The 18,967-nt window shown below is 36.7% G+C and overlaps 2 protein-coding genes across 3 annotated transcripts; both read right to left on the bottom strand.

Moving 5' to 3' along the window:
* Positions 1-19: 19 nt before the first annotated feature.
* Positions 20-3,609, bottom strand: LOC144420813 (uncharacterized). Its single transcript, XM_078110475.1, has 3 exons — positions 2,203-3,609; positions 957-1,179; positions 20-611 (listed from the first exon to the last, which is right to left on the bottom strand). The coding sequence occupies exons 1-3, from the start codon at positions 2,591-2,593 to the stop codon at positions 62-64; spliced, it is 1,164 nt and encodes a 387-aa protein (XP_077966601.1). The 5' UTR covers positions 2,594-3,609; the 3' UTR covers positions 20-61.
* Positions 3,610-3,756: 147 nt separating this feature from the next.
* Positions 3,757-8,885, bottom strand: LOC120342079 (caspase-3-like). Of its 2 annotated transcripts, none has more exons than XM_078110474.1 (9): positions 8,470-8,885; positions 7,200-7,311; positions 6,946-7,078; positions 5,975-6,122; positions 5,514-5,686; positions 5,129-5,270; positions 4,941-5,038; positions 4,523-4,735; positions 3,757-4,269 (listed from the first exon to the last, which is right to left on the bottom strand). In XM_078110474.1, exons 1-9 carry the CDS (start codon positions 8,546-8,548, stop codon positions 4,114-4,116), a joined length of 1,254 nt encoding a protein of 417 aa, XP_077966600.1. In that variant the 5' UTR covers positions 8,549-8,885; the 3' UTR covers positions 3,757-4,113. The 2 variants fall into 2 exon arrangements, with proteins under 2 accessions (XP_077966600.1, XP_039266685.2); XM_039410751.2 differs by having other exon boundaries at positions 7,200-7,308; positions 8,482-8,882.
* Between the last annotated feature and the right edge of the window lie 10,082 nt (positions 8,886-18,967).

Genomic DNA, 18,967 nt, shown 5'->3' with positions numbered 1-18,967 from the left:
CTGGTGTTTCACGTCCTTTATTTTAGCAGTTGACTTCAGCCTCTCCAATACTGTGTATGCCTTATTCCAATAGCGTTGAGCTCTTGTATAAAATAGAACCTGGCACCAGGTATGGATTTCTGCAGTGGATATCTTGTAGATTTGAGTACTTTGGAAAATATCTAGGCGTTTGCTGGGAAGGTGCCCAGGGGGGTTTGATAGAAAATTTTTGAAGGGTTGGTGGCCTCCATTCCCTGTCTGCAAAATGGGATGAACTGTATGCCTGCGGAAGCGGCCGCGTCTTTCGCTTTGCATTGTAGGTGTTTTTACTTGGCGAGTTTGATTCTGTACCCATTGTTGCTGGTGCAGACAATGAAGAACGTCGCCTCTGCTGCAGGTAGCCTTCGCCTGGCGCCGGAGTGCGCATACCGAGATCTCTAAGATGACTCGTGGAGAGAATTACAGGCTCGCTTTGTCTCCGTGTTCTTTGAATGTTATTGGAAGTTATTTTAGTCAAAGAAAGTAAGGTGGAAGTTGATCGCCTCCGATGCGATATTTTTTTGTTTGACTCCACTTCTTGACCCCGCAATAACGTTGCGATATGCCTGAGTCCGATCGATACGTCAGGTGATCTGAATTTTGAAAATAAGCACGTGTGATTGAAGACTTGTGTAGAAAAAGTCTCAAATTCGTTATAATTGCTTGTAATACTCTAAGGATAGGATTTACATATTTATCCCGGGGGAGAGGAAAGCCGATAATATGGCTTAACCACATGGCGAACCACGGCCTCTCGTCCGGATATCATTCCATGTCAGATATGGGATTAGGTCGTAATTTGTTTTTCGGAAGCATGGACTTGATGGTGGAGGGAGCCGTAGCCGACCAGCGGTTACGTGAACCACCCTACGGCGGCTAGGATATTTTATACAGAAAATACTTAATATTTATTTCGATGTAAACTTTGGGATTCTAACCTGTGTGTCGATTCCGCACTTGATATCCGAAATCTTTTCAAAGATGAAGGTTGCTTTTTTGATTTTATGTCAATATCCGTGTTACTAGATTGATAATAATAAGATTCAGGTGTTACTGACAATCGTATGCCCGATTCTTCTACTTTCTTTTTTAAAACATCTCTTCCTTTGTTTCTCTCATTCAGTTCGTTGTCGCCAAGTATCACTAGGTCTTGTAGTCCTACTGTAAAATCAAAATAATGGCTTATTCACATTTGTCGTTACTTCCAAAATATTATAACACCACGGTTCAAACATATATATATATAATATTCTTTTCTATTACGTTATACTTAGTAGGGCTGGGCATTTTCGAATATATACCTTGTGATTTCAGAATCGAATCGAATAATTTTTTCGAATCGAATCGAATCTCGAATACTTGGAAATTGTAAGCGACTTTTTTATAGTACTTGGTCCTTTTAACAAATGAATTACTGAAGACATAGAATACATCACTCATATAGATTACTGAGCGTTCACACACAATAACAAACACGTTTTCTCAATAACTTATTAGTTTCTTTATGCTTCAACTGTATGTCTAGTTCACTGGTTCTCAACCAGTGGGCCATGGCCCACTGCTGGGCCACACGAACATTTTCAGTTGGGCCACATACCTAATAAACAATGCTGGAGTTGTTGATAAAGTTAGTTGAATTTGATGGTAGTAGCAATGGATGATGCTGTTTTTTGTTAAAGGGTGATAATTTTTATCTAATTTTTATTAAAGTGAAAGTATGTATGTTTTTCTTGAAGTTTTTCCCCAGCACAAAAAAGTTAGAGGGTCACAGAATTTTTGTGCAACGAAAATAAGCCACGAAAAATAAAGGTTGAGAAACGCTGGTCTAGATGGACGTAAAAAAATCAGTTTTTTTAATTTACAACTATCCACCCACATGTGACTTTCGCGCACACTACTATTTAAAACTCTTTATCCACCAACATTTGCAAGGCAGACATTTCCTTCTTCAAATCTGTATAGTGTATACTCACTGAGTATAGCCACCAGAACCAAATTGTTAGAAACAAAAGCATTAGAGCGAGGAAATTAATTTCAAATTATCTTAAAATCAATCAAAAATATTTGATATTACAAGAGACAAATGTTTAAGATTTGATGGATAACTAGAACTTGAAAATCAAATCGATTAAAAACGACTGACTGTGCACGGATTTTATTTAATTATTAGATCGGAAAACTTACATATATTTGATTTATTCGATGAAAACTGTGATCTTGAGGATCGAGCTGAATGTGAAGGTTCGTGATCTGATAAACGTGTAATGGTCGATACCGCCCTTGTTGAATTTGACTTGGGTGTAAGCGGCGGGCGAGGACTTGCTATTCTGATACTCAGATCACTGGGTTCCCTTGCTTGCGATAGTTGACTAAACGTTTCAACATTTGATTGAATTGCATGTCCATTAGTTTTATACTGAGGAGGTCTGGAAAGTTTGCAGTTTATCCATGTTGGTTGCTCTCTAACTGCGTACCGCTTACGTCCATTGATTGCATGTTCATCCTGCGCTGGTGCAGTATTCCTTGAAAATGGTTTGTTTTGTGGCTCTGTCCATGTTACAGTTTTTTCCGCCATTACGAATATTCAAACGTCTACGTTAAACTAAGGTACTTCTCGATGAGCTGAAAGGCTTATAGTGAAGTACGCTCAACATGGCAAATCTGATTGCTACATTGTTGAACGAAATCAATAAACAATAGTTTTAAGTTGTAAGGACAGTTTATCTCTGCGATGAAAGCCAGAACAACCAATTAAAGCCACTTACGTTACACGAATCGCGTGCTTTAGAAATTGGATCTTTCAACTTTTAAAGATTTATTTTGGGATATTTGTATGTGCCTGTAAATTACTTGTTACAAAATATGCGCGCCAGTAAAGAAAGGCTTTGAGTGGAGACTCAATATTGTTCGACTTGAATACAATGGAGAGTAGACATAATTAACTGTTGAAATTAAATCCTATATATATATCCGCAACACTTTTACTGAATATAAATGATGTATTTACGCCTTTTCACCAGCCCAGGTTAAGACACCAGTTTCTATTTGTGGCACGGTACAATTGTGAAAATGGAATATTGAATAATATATTATATAAATATACTGTATATATATATATTATACCCACATACATATGTGGGTATAATATATAACAAGCGTAATTTATCTCTGGTGATAATGATACAAATTTTAGATATATAATATATATATTGTATTATGTATACTTGCATTAAACTAAGAATAAAATACCTAAAACGGACAACTAAATTTTGTGTGCTAAAGGCACGAGAATTTTTGTGAAGTAAATTTGACTGCTTTATTTTGTTCCAATGACACGGGAAACCTGATCTGAATAACAGGAAGAGATGAAAGCGAGTCACATTGCATAATTGGATGCTTTCCATGTGTGATCTATCTCAAATACGATCTCAAGGGGCGGATATATCAGATTCGCCGATTTGCATACTCAAGTTGTGCGCTGATTCATCTTGAGTATCACATTATGGTGTAATGCATGAACTATTCTACCAAAGTCATACCATAACCACACGGCGACTCTACTTTAAATTAACATAAAACAACAACATGGGTGCGATAGTGGATAAAAATGTCTGTTAAAATAGTCACAAACTCGCATAATTTGTGATTTGGATGACATCTAATATGCTACAATTTCTCTCTTTTACTCGTTCCATTGTGCTGTTCTGGAATGACTTTCTAGAAGAGACAAGCAGCAGCTTTGTAGGTATTTCGCAAAATCTTAACACGATGTGTCATAGAATCCGGAACATGCATAAGGTAAAGGGCTACATACTTTTTTGATGCATGAGCTATCAGGTTATTGTAATACAGGAAATATGTATAAATATGTAAGAAAACATAAAAAAAATATTCAAGTACTGTATCTGAAATATAGTGAAAATTGTTGGGGGCGTATGGAACAATTGCTTAGAACATGGGAAGCCGGCTTACGTAGAAATTCCTTATAGTGGACTTGTTGTTATTGACAATCGGCAATTAGGCGGACATAGTCATGATACTCTAATGATAATCAATCAAAATTATATGCAGCTCTGTAATATCTGAAGATATATATCATAGCGATGCTAGCTCATCTTCCAACAATTTTTCCCGTAGCTTTTCTTCTTCTAATTCGATTTCTTTTTTCTTTTGCGACAACTTGACTAATTTCAATTTGGTCTTAATCGTTTGCCTTTTGATATGCGTGCTATGAGTTGCTTCTGTCTTCAGCTTAAAATTAGATGTAAAATACATTAAATGATACAACGCTAGAAATTAATTTGAAACAGGGTATTTATACATTAGTGAAATACTAATTCAAAAAACTCGATACAGTAAGTGAAATTTGTTTAAGGTTGAACATTAAATAAAACTTTGTTCCGGCGCATAGGGAGGAGTTGCCAAGTATGCAAAAACGATTTGTTGCAAAGATCGATTCACTTCAAATTATAAAATGTAGTAATAAAAAAAAAAAACTATATACCATAAAATTATGCTTTATTGATTTTTTACGATGAAGGAGTCGCCCATCAGGTTCTTCGCGATTTAATTCTGGCGTCGGATTGGATTCAAAATATACGTCTCCTGTCAGTCTTGTCACAATGGATGGCATCTGTTTCTTTTTGTGGTATCCCGGGGAGTTTGCCACATTTGATTCAAAGTCATACGCAACCATTCGATTTACTCTAGTCATAATCTAAAACAATATAATGTTCAGCCAAAAACATTATAACCTCAGGTGTCCGTATTAAAGTATAGACCCATTTCACTGGATTAGAATGAACCAACGCAGTGTTTTTGTGTGTGTGAAATCCTAAATTAAAAATCATCGATTGACATAAAATAAATCATATGAGTATTAACAATTTTATCTTATTTTTTGTATCCATTGTCAAACTTACTTGCATGAGTTCCATATTTTTATAGAATTTTTTCAAGCAATAGCACAACGATTGAACAAACCAAGAACCATTTTCGCCATTTCTCCAAGCGTAGTAACCTGCGGTTAAGTTACAGAATATATTATATTTTATGTTAAAAATACCTAATCAGTTTTACTAGTTATATTAAAATAGAAGCATCAACATACCTTCTACAGTAGAATATCCAATAAAAAAATCTGCCTCTACAGGAATTACAGCACACTGGGATCCTTCCGAATCAAACGTCGATGAATCTAACGCATCGGCCTCTACGTTTACCCCACGATCCAAACGATTTCCCCGACAAGCCTTCACATGTACAGTATGAATAAAAAAAAATGAGAAAAGCGTAGTAGCTTTTATACCAAAACGGCAACAACATAGTTTAAAGTGAAAGTAAAAATCGTTTTATGTTTTTCGTCCGTATATTCCAATATAAAACTAATTATGTAATTTTCGTTTTTTTTCACATTTCCTATTCAATTTCAGGTAATGTTTGCGTTTTACATTTACTATGCATGCTTCTTGTAATAATTATACAAACTACCAGACCTGCACAAAAAATAACTTTGGCTTTCCTATCAATGTTGGGCAGTTTTGAAGAGACGCGAATAGCTCTTGTATGGAATACTTCCCGTCGCTGGCGTACAGCATGTCACCGGATTCCCCATGAGTCAGGATGGCACATGCAAAACAATCGCATTCTGTGTAGTTTTGCCGAGCACCTTGTGTTCGTAAAGCAAAGTTTGTTCATTATTGATATATAAAAACTACTTCAAGGAAAAGCTCTAATTTTGGGTATTCTATGAGGGCAGGCTTTTCAGAATGGTCCACCATACATTCTTCTCCCATGGTCTCATTCGAAGTGTAAGCATTAATTAAATCCGTGAAAGATTCCTGCTTTGTGTTTGACCACAGTGTGAAAATTTATTTCTATTTTTGTATTAGTAAACGTTTATACTGAACTTAATTATATATATTTAAATCTACTATTCACAATTATTAGAACTTACAAAAATCTATGAATTGTAGCGATTCCTTTACACTCAAATCATTCTTAATGAAAACCTGAAATCCAAGTGCTTGCGCGGTTTCAGAGAGATTATCTCTATCACGATCTGTTCCGTCTCTCCTGGTTGCCTCTAATTGAGGTCTATATTCCTGTATGATAGAAAAGGACAAATAGGGTTGATAAATAAATTTGATTGAAAGGTTCTTCAAAATGAGAAAATTCATTGTATATAGAATTTATATTTAACTAATTTAAAATATTTCAAATATTACATTAGCGTGTAGCTGAAACTATTCGACGGATGGTTAATACAAGACAGATCTGACGTCACAGTACCAACTGCTCTAACATGGTTTCTTAACCAGCAATGATAAAACGAGGATATCGGTCAGAGACCGAAGACTTATCGATCGAAAGTTAGGGGATCCCCAAAACAGCGCTCTTACTCCATAGTGACACCTTGTATCCAACTCGCTAATTATACGACATGATTTGCCCAAAATCAATAGGCTTCTGGTCCGAGATAAGATGAAGGCACATGCAAAATCTGGAGCAGATTCAATCTCGCTTTCGTGAGATATCGCGTGCATCTAACAGACAAACAAACAGACAGACAAATACCTATCAACATACTTACCGATTAAAATCGATAAGTAATAATAGGAACAATATAAGTATAAGTTGCTTGTTTGGCCTTTTTTGTTGAGAATTGGAGATATCGGCCCAAAATACAACCTTGGTTAGATGTACAGTGAGTGTGATTTGTCGGACCCACAAACGTCACACTGCTTTCAATAGTTCTGATCTTGATTGAAGAGCAGACAATTTAAAAGGAATTGCAACAATATTGTTTCCGTGTTATATACCGTTAAATTCTAATTCTTTAATGTTACATTTTCAAATGCTTTAGAGCGAAAATGATTTCGTCCAAGTAAGGGAAGGTTAGGGAAGCGTCCATTAACTTAACTCTACCTTATGATTGAATATTACAAATATTCCTCTGCGTGCATGATGCATGTTGTACGAGAAAAAGGAAACTGCATCGGTGCTAGGTTGATCAGTGTTGTTGGTGTCTTTCAAGGAATCAACATAGTCGCTGCTGTTCCTGAAAATATATTGTACTTGTATAAAAAAACAACTGCTGCACTTTGTATTTAAACTATCAATCTTTCAGCTTTGCAATGGAATTATTAATGAAAAGATAACCAATTTTTTTTTATTTTTACCTTGCACAGCCAAGCATGTCATATTGGCAAACACGAGAAATGCTGTTAGAAACTCTCCGCTCTGCGTGTTTGCTGCTCATAAAATCCAATGTCAAATCGGGCGGTATATCTGAAATAAAAAAAAAACTTCCTCACTGTATCCTTCGGAAGTGTTTATTACTTCTTCTAAGATAATAAAAGCAAGATAAAATTGAAACGAATGTGCTCAGAGCGTTGAACCTATGTTGACATTGCGTGCCACTATATATATATATTATAAAAAAATGAGACTTTTATTACTTAAAACACAAAGTGGCTATTCGTTTTGTAAAAGAGTTTTGCTACTAATCGATTTTAATCGGTAAGTATGTTGATAGGGTTTTGTCTGTATGTCTGTCTGTTAGTCTGTCTGTCTGTTAGATGCACGCGATATCTCACGAAGGCGTGGTTGAATCTGCTCCAAATTTTGCATGTGCATTCATCATATCTCGGACCAGTAGCCTATTGATTTTGGATGAATTATGTCGTATAATTAGCGAGTTATTAATTGATTAGTGATGAAGAGATCTGGATTTTTACAAAGCGAGAGATTTTCGAGACGCGCTGAATGTGTGTGTGTGTGTCCGATGCGCAAGTTTTCATGCTAGTGAGTCAGAGCATTGTCCATATTTCTCTTGTAACTTTGACGTCGTCGTGATGCGCAAGTTTCCTTCGAGAAATTTTCCACGCTATTGAGTCAGAGCGAAGGATACACGCCGCCTCACCAAAATATCGCTAGGCTGTATTTGAATAGTCGTCGCAACCCGGGTTAGCGCCGTTGTATTTGACACAAAATATAGGATTGGTAAATAGGCTATTGGCTGGAAACTAATCGAAACAACCCAGTTCGGATTTGTAGAATTCTTCATAAAAGTATTTCCTCGAGTAGTATTTCGACGACGACATGGGGAGTTGGCTATTGTTTCCTACATTTTTGATATTGGCTGAAAACTATTCAAAACAATCCAGTTCGGGTTTGCAGAATTTTTCGAATCGAAACCGCAGTTTCTGTTTTGAGGAATCCCCTAACTTTCGATCGATAAGTCTTCGGTCTCTGACCGATATTCTCGTTGTCTGTTTGTTCGTGATAGTTAGCCTTGGAATTTGTGACAAAATAACAAATTTTAGAAGCACTTTATTAGTACCGGCTTTCCCAGCTGCATTTTACTACTTTATGTTTGTGTTAAAATCCTGTAATTGTGTCCAAAGGTATCCTATATATAACTGTCAACATCTGACAACATTTCAACTGTAAATGCAATACCTCCATTGGTACAAATTTCTCGTGAATTGAACTCGCACTCGCTCTGATACGAAACCATTTTCAGCATTGAACTCAGTCTTTTAGTAATATTTTCATCAAATTCACACGTTCTCTCGGTGTTTTGAATGCGTGGTTCCAATTGATCAGATATACATATATATGGAATATAATTCCGTTGGTAGCAAGTACTCGCGGTATGGAGTGGCTTCGTTGAATCGGGCTGACGAATGAGGACGGTATAAGTTATTAACCAAATTGCGTGATACTGTATAGATGACGCTGGGTAATGAAATGATATTTTGAACAATTAAAACGTCTTTATTGTCTACCTAGGCGGCAGTTTTTGCAGATTAAAGAAATATCTTGAAAATCTAACCACATGCATTAATAGCAAGCTCAAAATAAATACTATAACGATGATATTTTAAATATATCCATAGCGAGATCCTTAAAAGTTGTCCTGTCAAAACCGACCTTACTCTTAAAATTTAATATGCTTTGCAAATCGTGTTTGTTTGTTCTGTCTCACCACGCGGAAATATTTGTCAGTGCATGATTTAAAGTAACGGGGCGTCGTGATTTATTAGGCGGAAGTTGCTTCGGTTAGGAAAATTGGTATGTAGTAAAATGATTGGAGTCATCGCATTTGCAGAACGCGCAAAACCTGACGCAACTAATAATGAGCACACATCCATGTGTCAAAGTAACGCCATACTGTACAGAATTCCGAGTTTTCTTGTAGTTATTTTTATCATATTATTTTAGGCTATACCGTGAAATACCAACAAGAACAAACTAGAAATAGGATTTGCACATTATCCTGGGCAAAGGAAAGCCGATAAAATGACGTAATCATATGGTGAACCACGGCCCCTCGTCTGAAAACGACTTAATCATATGCTGAACCACAGCCTCGGAGAAAGCCGTGGTCGCGTGAACCACTCTAAAGTGGGGAGGAGTCCAACAAACCCTCTCGCCCATAATTATGCTCACGTTATTCGAACCTGCGAACCCACGCAGGGTAATCAGTTAGCAGTGACGAGCGTATTCCTTGGCTTGGTATAATAACAAATCCTATCAAGAGAGCTATGCTCATTTACGTGGACGCGAAGGGCAAAACTAAATATTTTAGCAGCAATTTCCCGAAAATCATATGCGGTCACTTACCAGTAGCCGTATCCGGCAACTCGACCACCCAGAGTACTGCAGCGGTAACAAATAACGATACGAGGACTGTCATAGATTTTCCAGGTCCTGTGGCGATGATCTATTCTTTACGATTGAATTTCAACGTGAATTGAAATACTGATCTGAGTCACCACTGTATTACCAGCAGTGATTTCCCTACCCCCCCCCCCCTAAAAATTAAAACACTCCCCCACCCCCCTAATTTTGAGGTGTGATTCCACACTGAAATTCCTAACTCAAATATAATTGTATTAAAATATATAGACTATGCATATTTATCAGTGTAGATGAGAGGTTTCCAAACCGCAGTCTGCGGCCAATTACGGCTTGTGTAACGATTTAAAATGACCCACTGAACTTGAGTAAGATATTAACACTTCATGTGTTTACCTTTCGAGTTTTAGATACCGTCTATGATTACATCATTATCACGGTTTAAGAACGTTTACTTTGTAACAATTGACTTATACCGGTATCTTATGTATACGTATTAGGATTACACACTGCAATATTTTAGATATCAGCCGTATAAAGAAAACTAGGCACTGAGAACAGACGTTTTTTTAGATAAATGGCAGCGTTCATGCAGCAACATGTTCAAAAAAATGTGAAATGAAAGTGAATCTACGTTATTGGCCAGTTATAGTGTAGCCCGCAACATTGTTAAAAAGAATCGCCCGTTTGTTGAAGGGCAATTTTCGCGTTTTGAACATATGATTTCGAGCGAACTCGATTTATACACATATATATACAATGTACACATACACTATGTTAACTAAACTAAATAATGTTGACATTTGGATTTTTTTAGATATACTGTATATACACATTGGGATGTTTTTTGCGTATCAAAACAAGCCATAAGTAGCCATTCATACGATGCCGTATGCTAGAAAGCTAGATGAGCAAGTAACTTCATTACAGAGAGTCCTCGGCTTACGACGGTCGCGACCTACGCTGTTTCGAGGTTACGAACGCACTCCAAAAAAATGTAAAAGATAATACTGTACTGTATACAGTATTTGCTTTTATTCATGTGATATGGAATTGTTTTCTGTTTTTTTAATACTTTTTTTGCATTTGTACATTTTATTACAGTTAGGGTTGCCACTTCTGAATACATTTTTTTCGAATCGAATCTTGAATCAAAAGTTTTTGAATCGAATCTTTCCTAATCTGATTTCATTAAGCTTTTTTTTTTATTGTATGCGTTTGTTTGCTCAAAGTCACAAAAAAGCTCAAATCTAGAAGAGAAAAACTCGAAAATGGAATGCGCTATATAGCAAGAATGATAAGGGTTTTTCAGTGAATGAGCCAGTGGCGAGCCACACTTATTTCCATCAGGATAAAAAATATGTAGGTCATAGATATCACCAATAAATGCATTGATGAAAAACTTGCTGTTGCAACTTATCTGTGAGTCTTACAATACTGAGTTGTTATTGTGTTATACATGTATCAGGACTGAAGCAATTTGATGGAATTCATATCAAAAAATAAGCAGGGAACAGGTGTACTGTTTTGTCATAAACACAGCAACAACACTGCTTTCCCTAGTCCCACACCAGTGTATGTGTCTGTGGTATTTCACTTCTTGTTATATTGAATTAAGGCCGGCCTTATTACCGATTTTTTATCTTCAAAATTTCAGTCAAATATTTTATATTTATGCTAGCAGCATAGAGTAATACGACAAAAACATTCTAATTGCATCTGAATTACTATAAATGGGTAATGCTTGAAAAACATGCTTGAAGACGATAAAATTAACCACGATTAAATTAAATTAATTTCGAGAAAAAACAATCGTTTACCCGACTACGATTGCGAACAAAAATTTCTATAAATATTAGAGACGATATTATTTGTGGCTAACAACGTTATTGGGTAACTCGGGATTCATTATTGGACACGTTAGTGGACATAACGATCGTTTTGGTATTTTTGTTGTTCTTGTTCTTATTTGTCTTCTTCTTGGTATCGTTATGAAAAAATCGCTTTTCTCGTTGATTACTGGACCAATTGCTTTGAAATTTTCAGTGAGTAAAGATTATATTTTTCCCCAGAAGGCTATTACTTTTATTTATTCTTAAATTTTATATGAATCCTATGAGATATGATATTTCATACAAAATTTCGCGGTATTTATTTTTACTCATGGGAACACTGTTTTACACTTATTTCAAGCGGTTTCGCGATCGATTGTCTTGCTCAGTACTACAGCTACTGTAGGTCGGTACTGGTAAGTTGCCATACCGGTACCGTAACGCAGTAAAATTGACTTATTCCTTCCGCGGTATTACTAATGCTGCAATGCAAGTTTTATAGCCTATCGTATGCGGAACGGAATATCAGACCTACAGGTTCGGTACCGGTACTGGTAGCTCAGTACGTAAGTACGATACTGGTACTGGTGCCGGTACCGGTGTCTTACCACAATGAAATTACCGTAACTTATTCTTTCACGGTCCTACCAGTGCAGTAATGCAAGCGTTGTAGCACTTGTAGCCTACTATATTTGTTTATTTTTATGAGAGTCTACTGGAAACAACATAAAATTTGAAAGGGAAGAATTGTTCTGTGATCAATTATCTGTCCTAAAGTGTAAACAACATAAAATTTGCAAGGGAACAACTGTTCTGTGATCAATTACCGTATATGGCCTACAGTGTACAGGTAAGATGCTGGCTGACTGCTAACCGGTACTGGTAGCTCAGTACGTAAGTACGATACGTACCGGTGTCTTACCACAATGAAATTACCGTAACTTATTCTTTCACGGTCCTACCAGTGCAGTAATGCAAGCGTTGTAGCACTTGTAGCCTACTATATTTGTTTATTTTGATGAGAGTCTACTGGAAACAACATAAAATTTGAAAGGGAAGAATTGTTCTGTGATCAATTATCTGTCCTAAAGTGTAAACAACATAAAATTTGCAAGGGAACAACTGTTCTGTGATCAATTACCGTATATGGCCTACAGTGTACAGGTAAGATGCTGGCTGACTGCTAACTCAGTACCGCACCAACGTTAGGTACCGGTACCGCCGTGAATTCAGCTCTCATCTCTTTGTTGGACACGTAGTGGACATAACGATCGTTTCAATATTATGTTGTTGTTCTTGTTCTTTGACACGTTTTTAAAAAGTCGCTTTTCTCTTCGAATACAGGACCAATTGCTTTGAAATTTTCAGTGGTTAAAGATAAAAATTTTCTCCAGAAGGCTATTACTTTTTTTCTCGCTATGACGTCATCAAAATTATGTGACTCTACGTGTCCATATATTTGAGCATAGCTCTCTTGTTTATTGTGGACTACGTTTAAAATCGTAATTCAGAAAGTCCAAATGTGCATAATGAACGCGGCGCTGACGAGCGATAATTGGTCGACGCTGTATCTCGATCAAACATGGTCGCTGGTGCTAAAGTAAGACGACATTCGCACGGTATGTTTGGTCTGGTATGAAATCTAGCACGTGTTGATGTAAAACAGTGCACAAGTTGCCATTCCTAAAGTATTATTTACTCCCACCTGTCCGTTATGACATTTGCTAGAAATAATCCGAAATGTTTTATTCCCGCTTGTATCGCGCTAACAAAATTTGAAGTAAATACTACTTTTTTTTTTGTAACAGCAGAAGAAAGACGTATATGTACTATTACATTATGTTCCCCTGATTTCGTTTATCGCCACTCGAGTGGCCTTTCCATAGTCTTTTTCAGTTATTATTAGTTGAGTTATTCTAAGAGGGTGTTAAAATGTATAAGTAAGCTATTAAACAATCGTATATCCTTACCATAAATAGCAATTTTAGTTGAGCACTAGCTCAGAAAACGAAGTTAAATAGGTACTGTAACTCCAAGGATGGCTAGGCTTAGAATAATATGTCACAAACAACGATATTTTCTTGCTTGTATGGAAGGTTTATGATTAATTTAATGACGATACTTGACTATTCAGCAGACTCATACTACTATATAGGCCACGGCCTATTTGATTCAGAAAATAATGGCTGTTTCTGTAATGCACGTTTGTGTGAAAGAGGGGAAATAATCAATTTTACAGATGTCAGTTGGTCTAAATTCAGTCGACGAGAGCCTGGGAAACAATGATATGTTATGCCGGAGTTGAAAGAAAGTGGCAGTGGAAGCGATTGAGAGGTGAGAAATCAAATTGTAGACCGACAGTTGATGTTTTAAAATATAGTCTATAAGCCATGGGGCATTTCAGACAGTGATATATCGAAATTCAGTTGAGACATAGTCTAGTATGCAAACACTGTGGGACTGTAGTACATCAGATAAAATGCATAATGTATGAGAAGGATTAGTCAGTATTTAGTATTTTTACACTCATGCTGTTCCAAATATGATTTTCTTCCTCATTTTCTTTTAGATACTGTACTACAAAAGAAAATGGCAATGTTTCACCAATCCAACCTAACATGGCTCTAATCAGTGGTGATATTCAATTTTTTTTGTCAGTCGGTTTCTTCACAAAAGTCATATTTTTCAGCTGGCTCTGTTACAAACGAAACATTGACAGTAACGAGTAATTCTAACCGGTTCGCTAATCTTATAAAATTCCGTGAGACGGTTCTATAGAACCGGTGCGAACCGGCCCACCAGTGGCGTAACTACCCATTGGATCTTGTGGAAAATCCAGGGGCGGCACGTTGCTGGAGGGCTGCAAAATGTGGCAAAACGTTTTAAACGAATATAGGCAGTCACATTAATTTATTCTCAGATAGACACGGACCATAGAAGTGGTTTTATAAGACGCTAAAGAATGGTGATGAAGTTCTCAGAACATGGTTGCTATATTCGAATAGCCACTCAGGATTATATTGTTTCTGTTGCAGGTTATTTCAATCGAGAAATTATAATTCTCCATTTGCTTTCAAACCTTTTGTAAATTTTTGGCATCTTAATCCGCGCAAACAGTGCTTTGATACATGCAGTGCTTTGATACATGGAATGAGCTCGCATTGGGGCTTCTGGTTCATCAAACAATTGACAAAGAAATGCAAATTCTTATAAATAAGGAACAAAATAGATGGAGAGAAATCTTACAAAGCGTAATCGCAGTCACAAAGTTTATCAGTAAACAAAATCTTCCTCTTCGTGGTCATCATTCTAATTCAAGGAACCAGGGGAATTTTCTTGAAACTTCAAAACTCCTTGCAAATTACAGTACAGTCATTGACGAACACATTTTCGGTACCCAACTCTCTAGAAAGGGCATGGCAACGTACCTTTCACCAGCTATTCAAAATGAATTAATCGAGCTCCTTGGTAAAAAGGTAAAATATCTCATTCTGGAGGAGATAAAGACAGCAAAGTATTTCTCAATTTTACTTGACAGTACTCCTGACGTCTCTCGATCAACTGGATTTTATTGTTAGATACGTTAAAATCGACAGCAATAACGAGGTACAAATAAAGGAATCCTTTCTGAATTTCTTTCCACTTCACAGAAAAAATGCATACGAAATTACCAAGTCTATTCTCAATGAGCTTTGGCAAAATGGCTTAGACATGATGTTGTGTAGAGGCCAAGCATACAACAATGCTTTCACCAAGACAGGAATTCGTAATGGAGTGCAACGCAGAATAAAAGCTAATAATTCTAAGGCCTTGTTTATCCCACGTGGAAACCACTCACTCAGCCTTGCAGGAGTTCACGCAGTGGGATTGTCGGAAGTTTCTGAAACATTTTTTGCTGTTGTGGAAAGGATTTATTCCTTTTTTTTAATCTACTCACAGATGGAAAGTATTGCTAAAATATGTGCCAAATGTGGTAAAACGAGTGATTGACACACGATGGAGTGCGCATTACGAAGCTGTGAAAGCGCTTCAGCAATATTTCATTGACGTTGTGGGTGCATTACAACTTTTGTGATCAAAATGAAAACATTGATACACGAGGACAAGCGCGTGGAATCTTGGATGCGATTCAGCGTTTTCCTTCGTTTCTTTTTTACAATTTTGGTTGGAAGTCCCAAGAGAATCTCATGACACTCAAAAATATTTACAGCGGAAAGGTCTGTCTCTGGAAGAATGTACCCACAAGATGAAAGCATTCATTGTTTTTCTGAACAATAAGCGCAATGCAGTGGTAAAGCAATGCATTGAAAGAGCGATCAAGATCTGCGAAGATCAAGAAATACCGATTGAAGAGAGACGGGTCAGAAAGAGAAAAAGGATTCCTGGCGAATATGCAGAAGACGTAGGTCTCTCGGCTCGGCTGTTGAAGAAGTCAAGAGATGCATGTTAAAAACTATGGATCGGTTTCGGAGTGAAGCTGAAAAGCGTTTCAGCGATATGTGTGCGCTAAATGAAGTTTTCGGCTTTTTAAATCCCCACTCCTTATTGTTGCGAAGTGACAGTATCGAAATAGATATGGACAATTTGAGAAAATGTATGCTGATGACGTAAGTTTTACCGAGTTAAGAATAGAAATCTCTAGGTTTTATCGACTAGTACAATCAAGTGGTTTTACAATTAAAAATGACGCTACAGCGCTGGACGTTCTGCAGTGGTTAAGCAAACATCGTTTATGTGAATCAACACCTGATTTATTTACGAGTCCTAATCTTTACTTCACTGTTGCCGTTTCTATCGCAAGCTGTGAAAGAAGTTTTTCAAAATTTAAGTTGATAAAATCTTACTTGAGATCGACTATGGGAGAAAGCAAGGCTGTCTGCGCTAGCAATACTGTCCATTGAAAGTGATTTAGTCGAGACATTATCTTTTGACGATATAATTTCTGAATTTTCTTTAATGAAAACTAGACGTATTAAATTTGGAACTGTCAATAAAATTTAACAATTTCTGCTTTAATTCTTTTTTGTGTGGAATTTTATTCGGCTTTTACGACGTGTTAAGGAGGCGGCATTTGGTGCCAAGATCCAGGGGCGCCACATTCCGTTGTTACGCCACTGAATCCCACCACTGGCTCCAATCCCTGCTGTTATCAGTGCTATACTTCTAAAAATAAAATGGATCGAACAAGAAGTCTTTAGGCGTAAAGGTAGGCTATATGAAAAGATAACAGTCGCGAACAGCTTAGATAGGCAATTCATAATGAAATACTTTGGCACTTTTCTGCAATTGAAACTACCCATCAACCTGATGTTGGAGAACTTCATTGATTTTTTCAATTCATTTTTTTTCAAACTATGAAGATCTTTTGAGGTTAACGAGGCAATAATAAATGAAGCTGAGGAATTTGTTCGTTCACTGTAGGAAGTGGATATGAAGAATGTAAATGATACCATGGGACGTCTTTTCAACACTGGCAAACATATGGATTATACTCTCCCACCCAATAATGATTCACTGAAGAAGCATGTTCTGAGGGCAAATTACCAGGCCGGACTTCATCAATGTTGACTAGAACCAAGTCCAATTATTCTCCCACTTATTGGCCATGGTTCCATTACATTTGAACCCACGTACATTTGAACCCATGACAATTGCACCTGCATACTATTGCACCTATGGAAATTTTTTTGTTTTACGGATATTTGAACCCATACTCACCCTAACCCATGGGTTTTAGCACCCGCATATAGATTGAACCCGCGGATATACACATGGGTTCAAATGTACGGTCACCTTTGGCCATATATGGGTTCTTGATGATGATGTTTTGCGGATTAAATTGATGGATCTACTTCCAGCCCCCAAATCAGTTCTTGAGTTGGTAAACTGCAAATGTAAGAAAAATAGGCGTCAAAATCATTTATGCACGTGCAAGCAAAAGCAACCTAAACTACACAGATTTTTGTATCGACTGCAAAACCACAGTAGGCTACGGGTTAAATTGATGGATCTACTTCCAGCCCCCAAATCAGTTCTTGAGTTGGCAAACTGCAAATGTAAGAAAAATAGGCGTCAAAATCATTTATGCACGTGCAAGCAAAAGCAACCTAAACTACACAGATTTTTGTATCGACTGCAAAACCATAGTAGGCTACATTTATAGAGTAAAAGTCGATTTTCGAGAATGAGAATTTCGGAAGCAATTCAGAGGAAAGTGAATTAGATATTGAAGGTAATTTAATAAATATTAGTTATTACTTTTTTTCAGACATCTGTTAGTGTCGAAGGTCCAGTTTCTATAAATAATATTGCCTTTGTTTCAAATACACAACCACATAAACTGAATGAAACTAATTGTAACATTTCTGTTCACTATGTTATGTACATGCTGTATTCATTTGATTCTCTTTACTTTTCCGGTAGATTTATGTGAGAAATAACCGATTTATTTGTGTTTTTGTGCTCACGATGTAAATGTATGACTTCATTGGTTAAAAATAAATGCATTTGATAGCTTTTATACAATAAATGTAGATTCTTATGCTGTTCTTTGTTGTAAACTGTCTGAGGAAGTCTGATTTTGGTCAGACCAATGACATTAAAATCATTGGTCAGACAAAACGTTACAGAAATACATTTGTGTTAGTGTGCAGCAGGGCTCATGAATTGTATAGTTTTTATGCTGTGTTGTTGTAAGCCTATGGTTATTGATTTTCTGGGAACCCCATTATATCCAATTTTGCACCAGGATTTTACCCGATCAACTTGTGTTTTTGTGACTTCATCGCATAAAAGTTGTTGCGTTTGACGAGTTCTATAAAATGAAAGCAACTTTTTATTCTGTGTCGTTGTAAACCTATGATTATTGATTTTCGGGGAATCCCCAATATGTACTATTTTTGCATAAGAATTTTTGAAGCATGTTTTCAGAAAATGTGCAACTTTCGTTAGCGGTAACAAGCTGTAATGCATTCAGTATGTTCGTTTTTATACAAAACTAAAGAATTTATTCAGTTCCTAGATGTGCGCCACGAAACTCACTTTCTAGGCGTTTTTCAGGGCCTCTTCTCACGGCCTAAGACTTCCATAACCACGACTACGTCGCTAGGCCATATTTTTCACAGCACTACGATCACTCACTAGCCTTTTAAACAAGGTCGCACCTAATCAAGTAATCATAATTCAAATCGTGTTTATGAATCATGGATACCCTCGATTTTTAGGGGGAATTTTGCTGTGCTCAACTACAGATATACAGGGGTACATTGTGTTATAAAACTGTCACACTATAATTTGCATATTCATCTTCAAATATATTATAGAAATGAATTAATTATGGGTTTCATCTGATATGAAAATGCAAAATTGGTTCATTCAATTAAAACCCTGCACGGTTTAGTACTGGTGTTAACTGATATTATTCAAAATATGGCAACCCGTTAGAAAAAACTCACTTGACTTCTGATGATGTC

This window comes from Styela clava, chromosome 3, assembly GCF_964204865.1.
Source record: "Styela clava chromosome 3, kaStyClav1.hap1.2, whole genome shotgun sequence".
NCBI lineage: Eukaryota > Metazoa > Chordata > Ascidiacea > Stolidobranchia > Styelidae > Styela > Styela clava.
This window is presented reverse-complemented; position numbering and strand designations above follow the sequence as displayed.

Bases quoted from the DNA above. Each gene is read 5' to 3' on its own strand.
- LOC120342079 (XM_078110474.1), bottom strand. From the start codon at position 8,548: ATGCTGAAAATGGTTTCGTATCAGAGCGAGTGCGAGTTCAATTCACGA. The intron at 5,039-5,128 runs GTATGTTGATGC...ACTTAACCGCAG, and splicing joins TGGATATTCTACTGTAGAAG to GTTACTACGCTTGGAGAAAT. The intron at 4,270-4,522 runs GTATATAGTTTT...TCTAATTTTAAG, and splicing joins CAATAAAGCATAATTTTATG to CTGAAGACAGAAGCAACTCA.
- LOC144420813 (XM_078110475.1), bottom strand. From the start codon at position 2,593: ATGGCGGAAAAAACTGTAACATGGACAGAGCCACAAAACAAACCATTT. The intron at 1,180-2,202 runs GTAAGTTTTCCG...TTGATTTTACAG, and splicing joins ATCGAATAAATCAAATATAT to TAGGACTACAAGACCTAGTG. The intron at 612-956 runs GTTAGAATCCCA...TTCAAAATTCAG, and splicing joins AGTGCGGAATCGACACACAG to ATCACCTGACGTATCGATCG.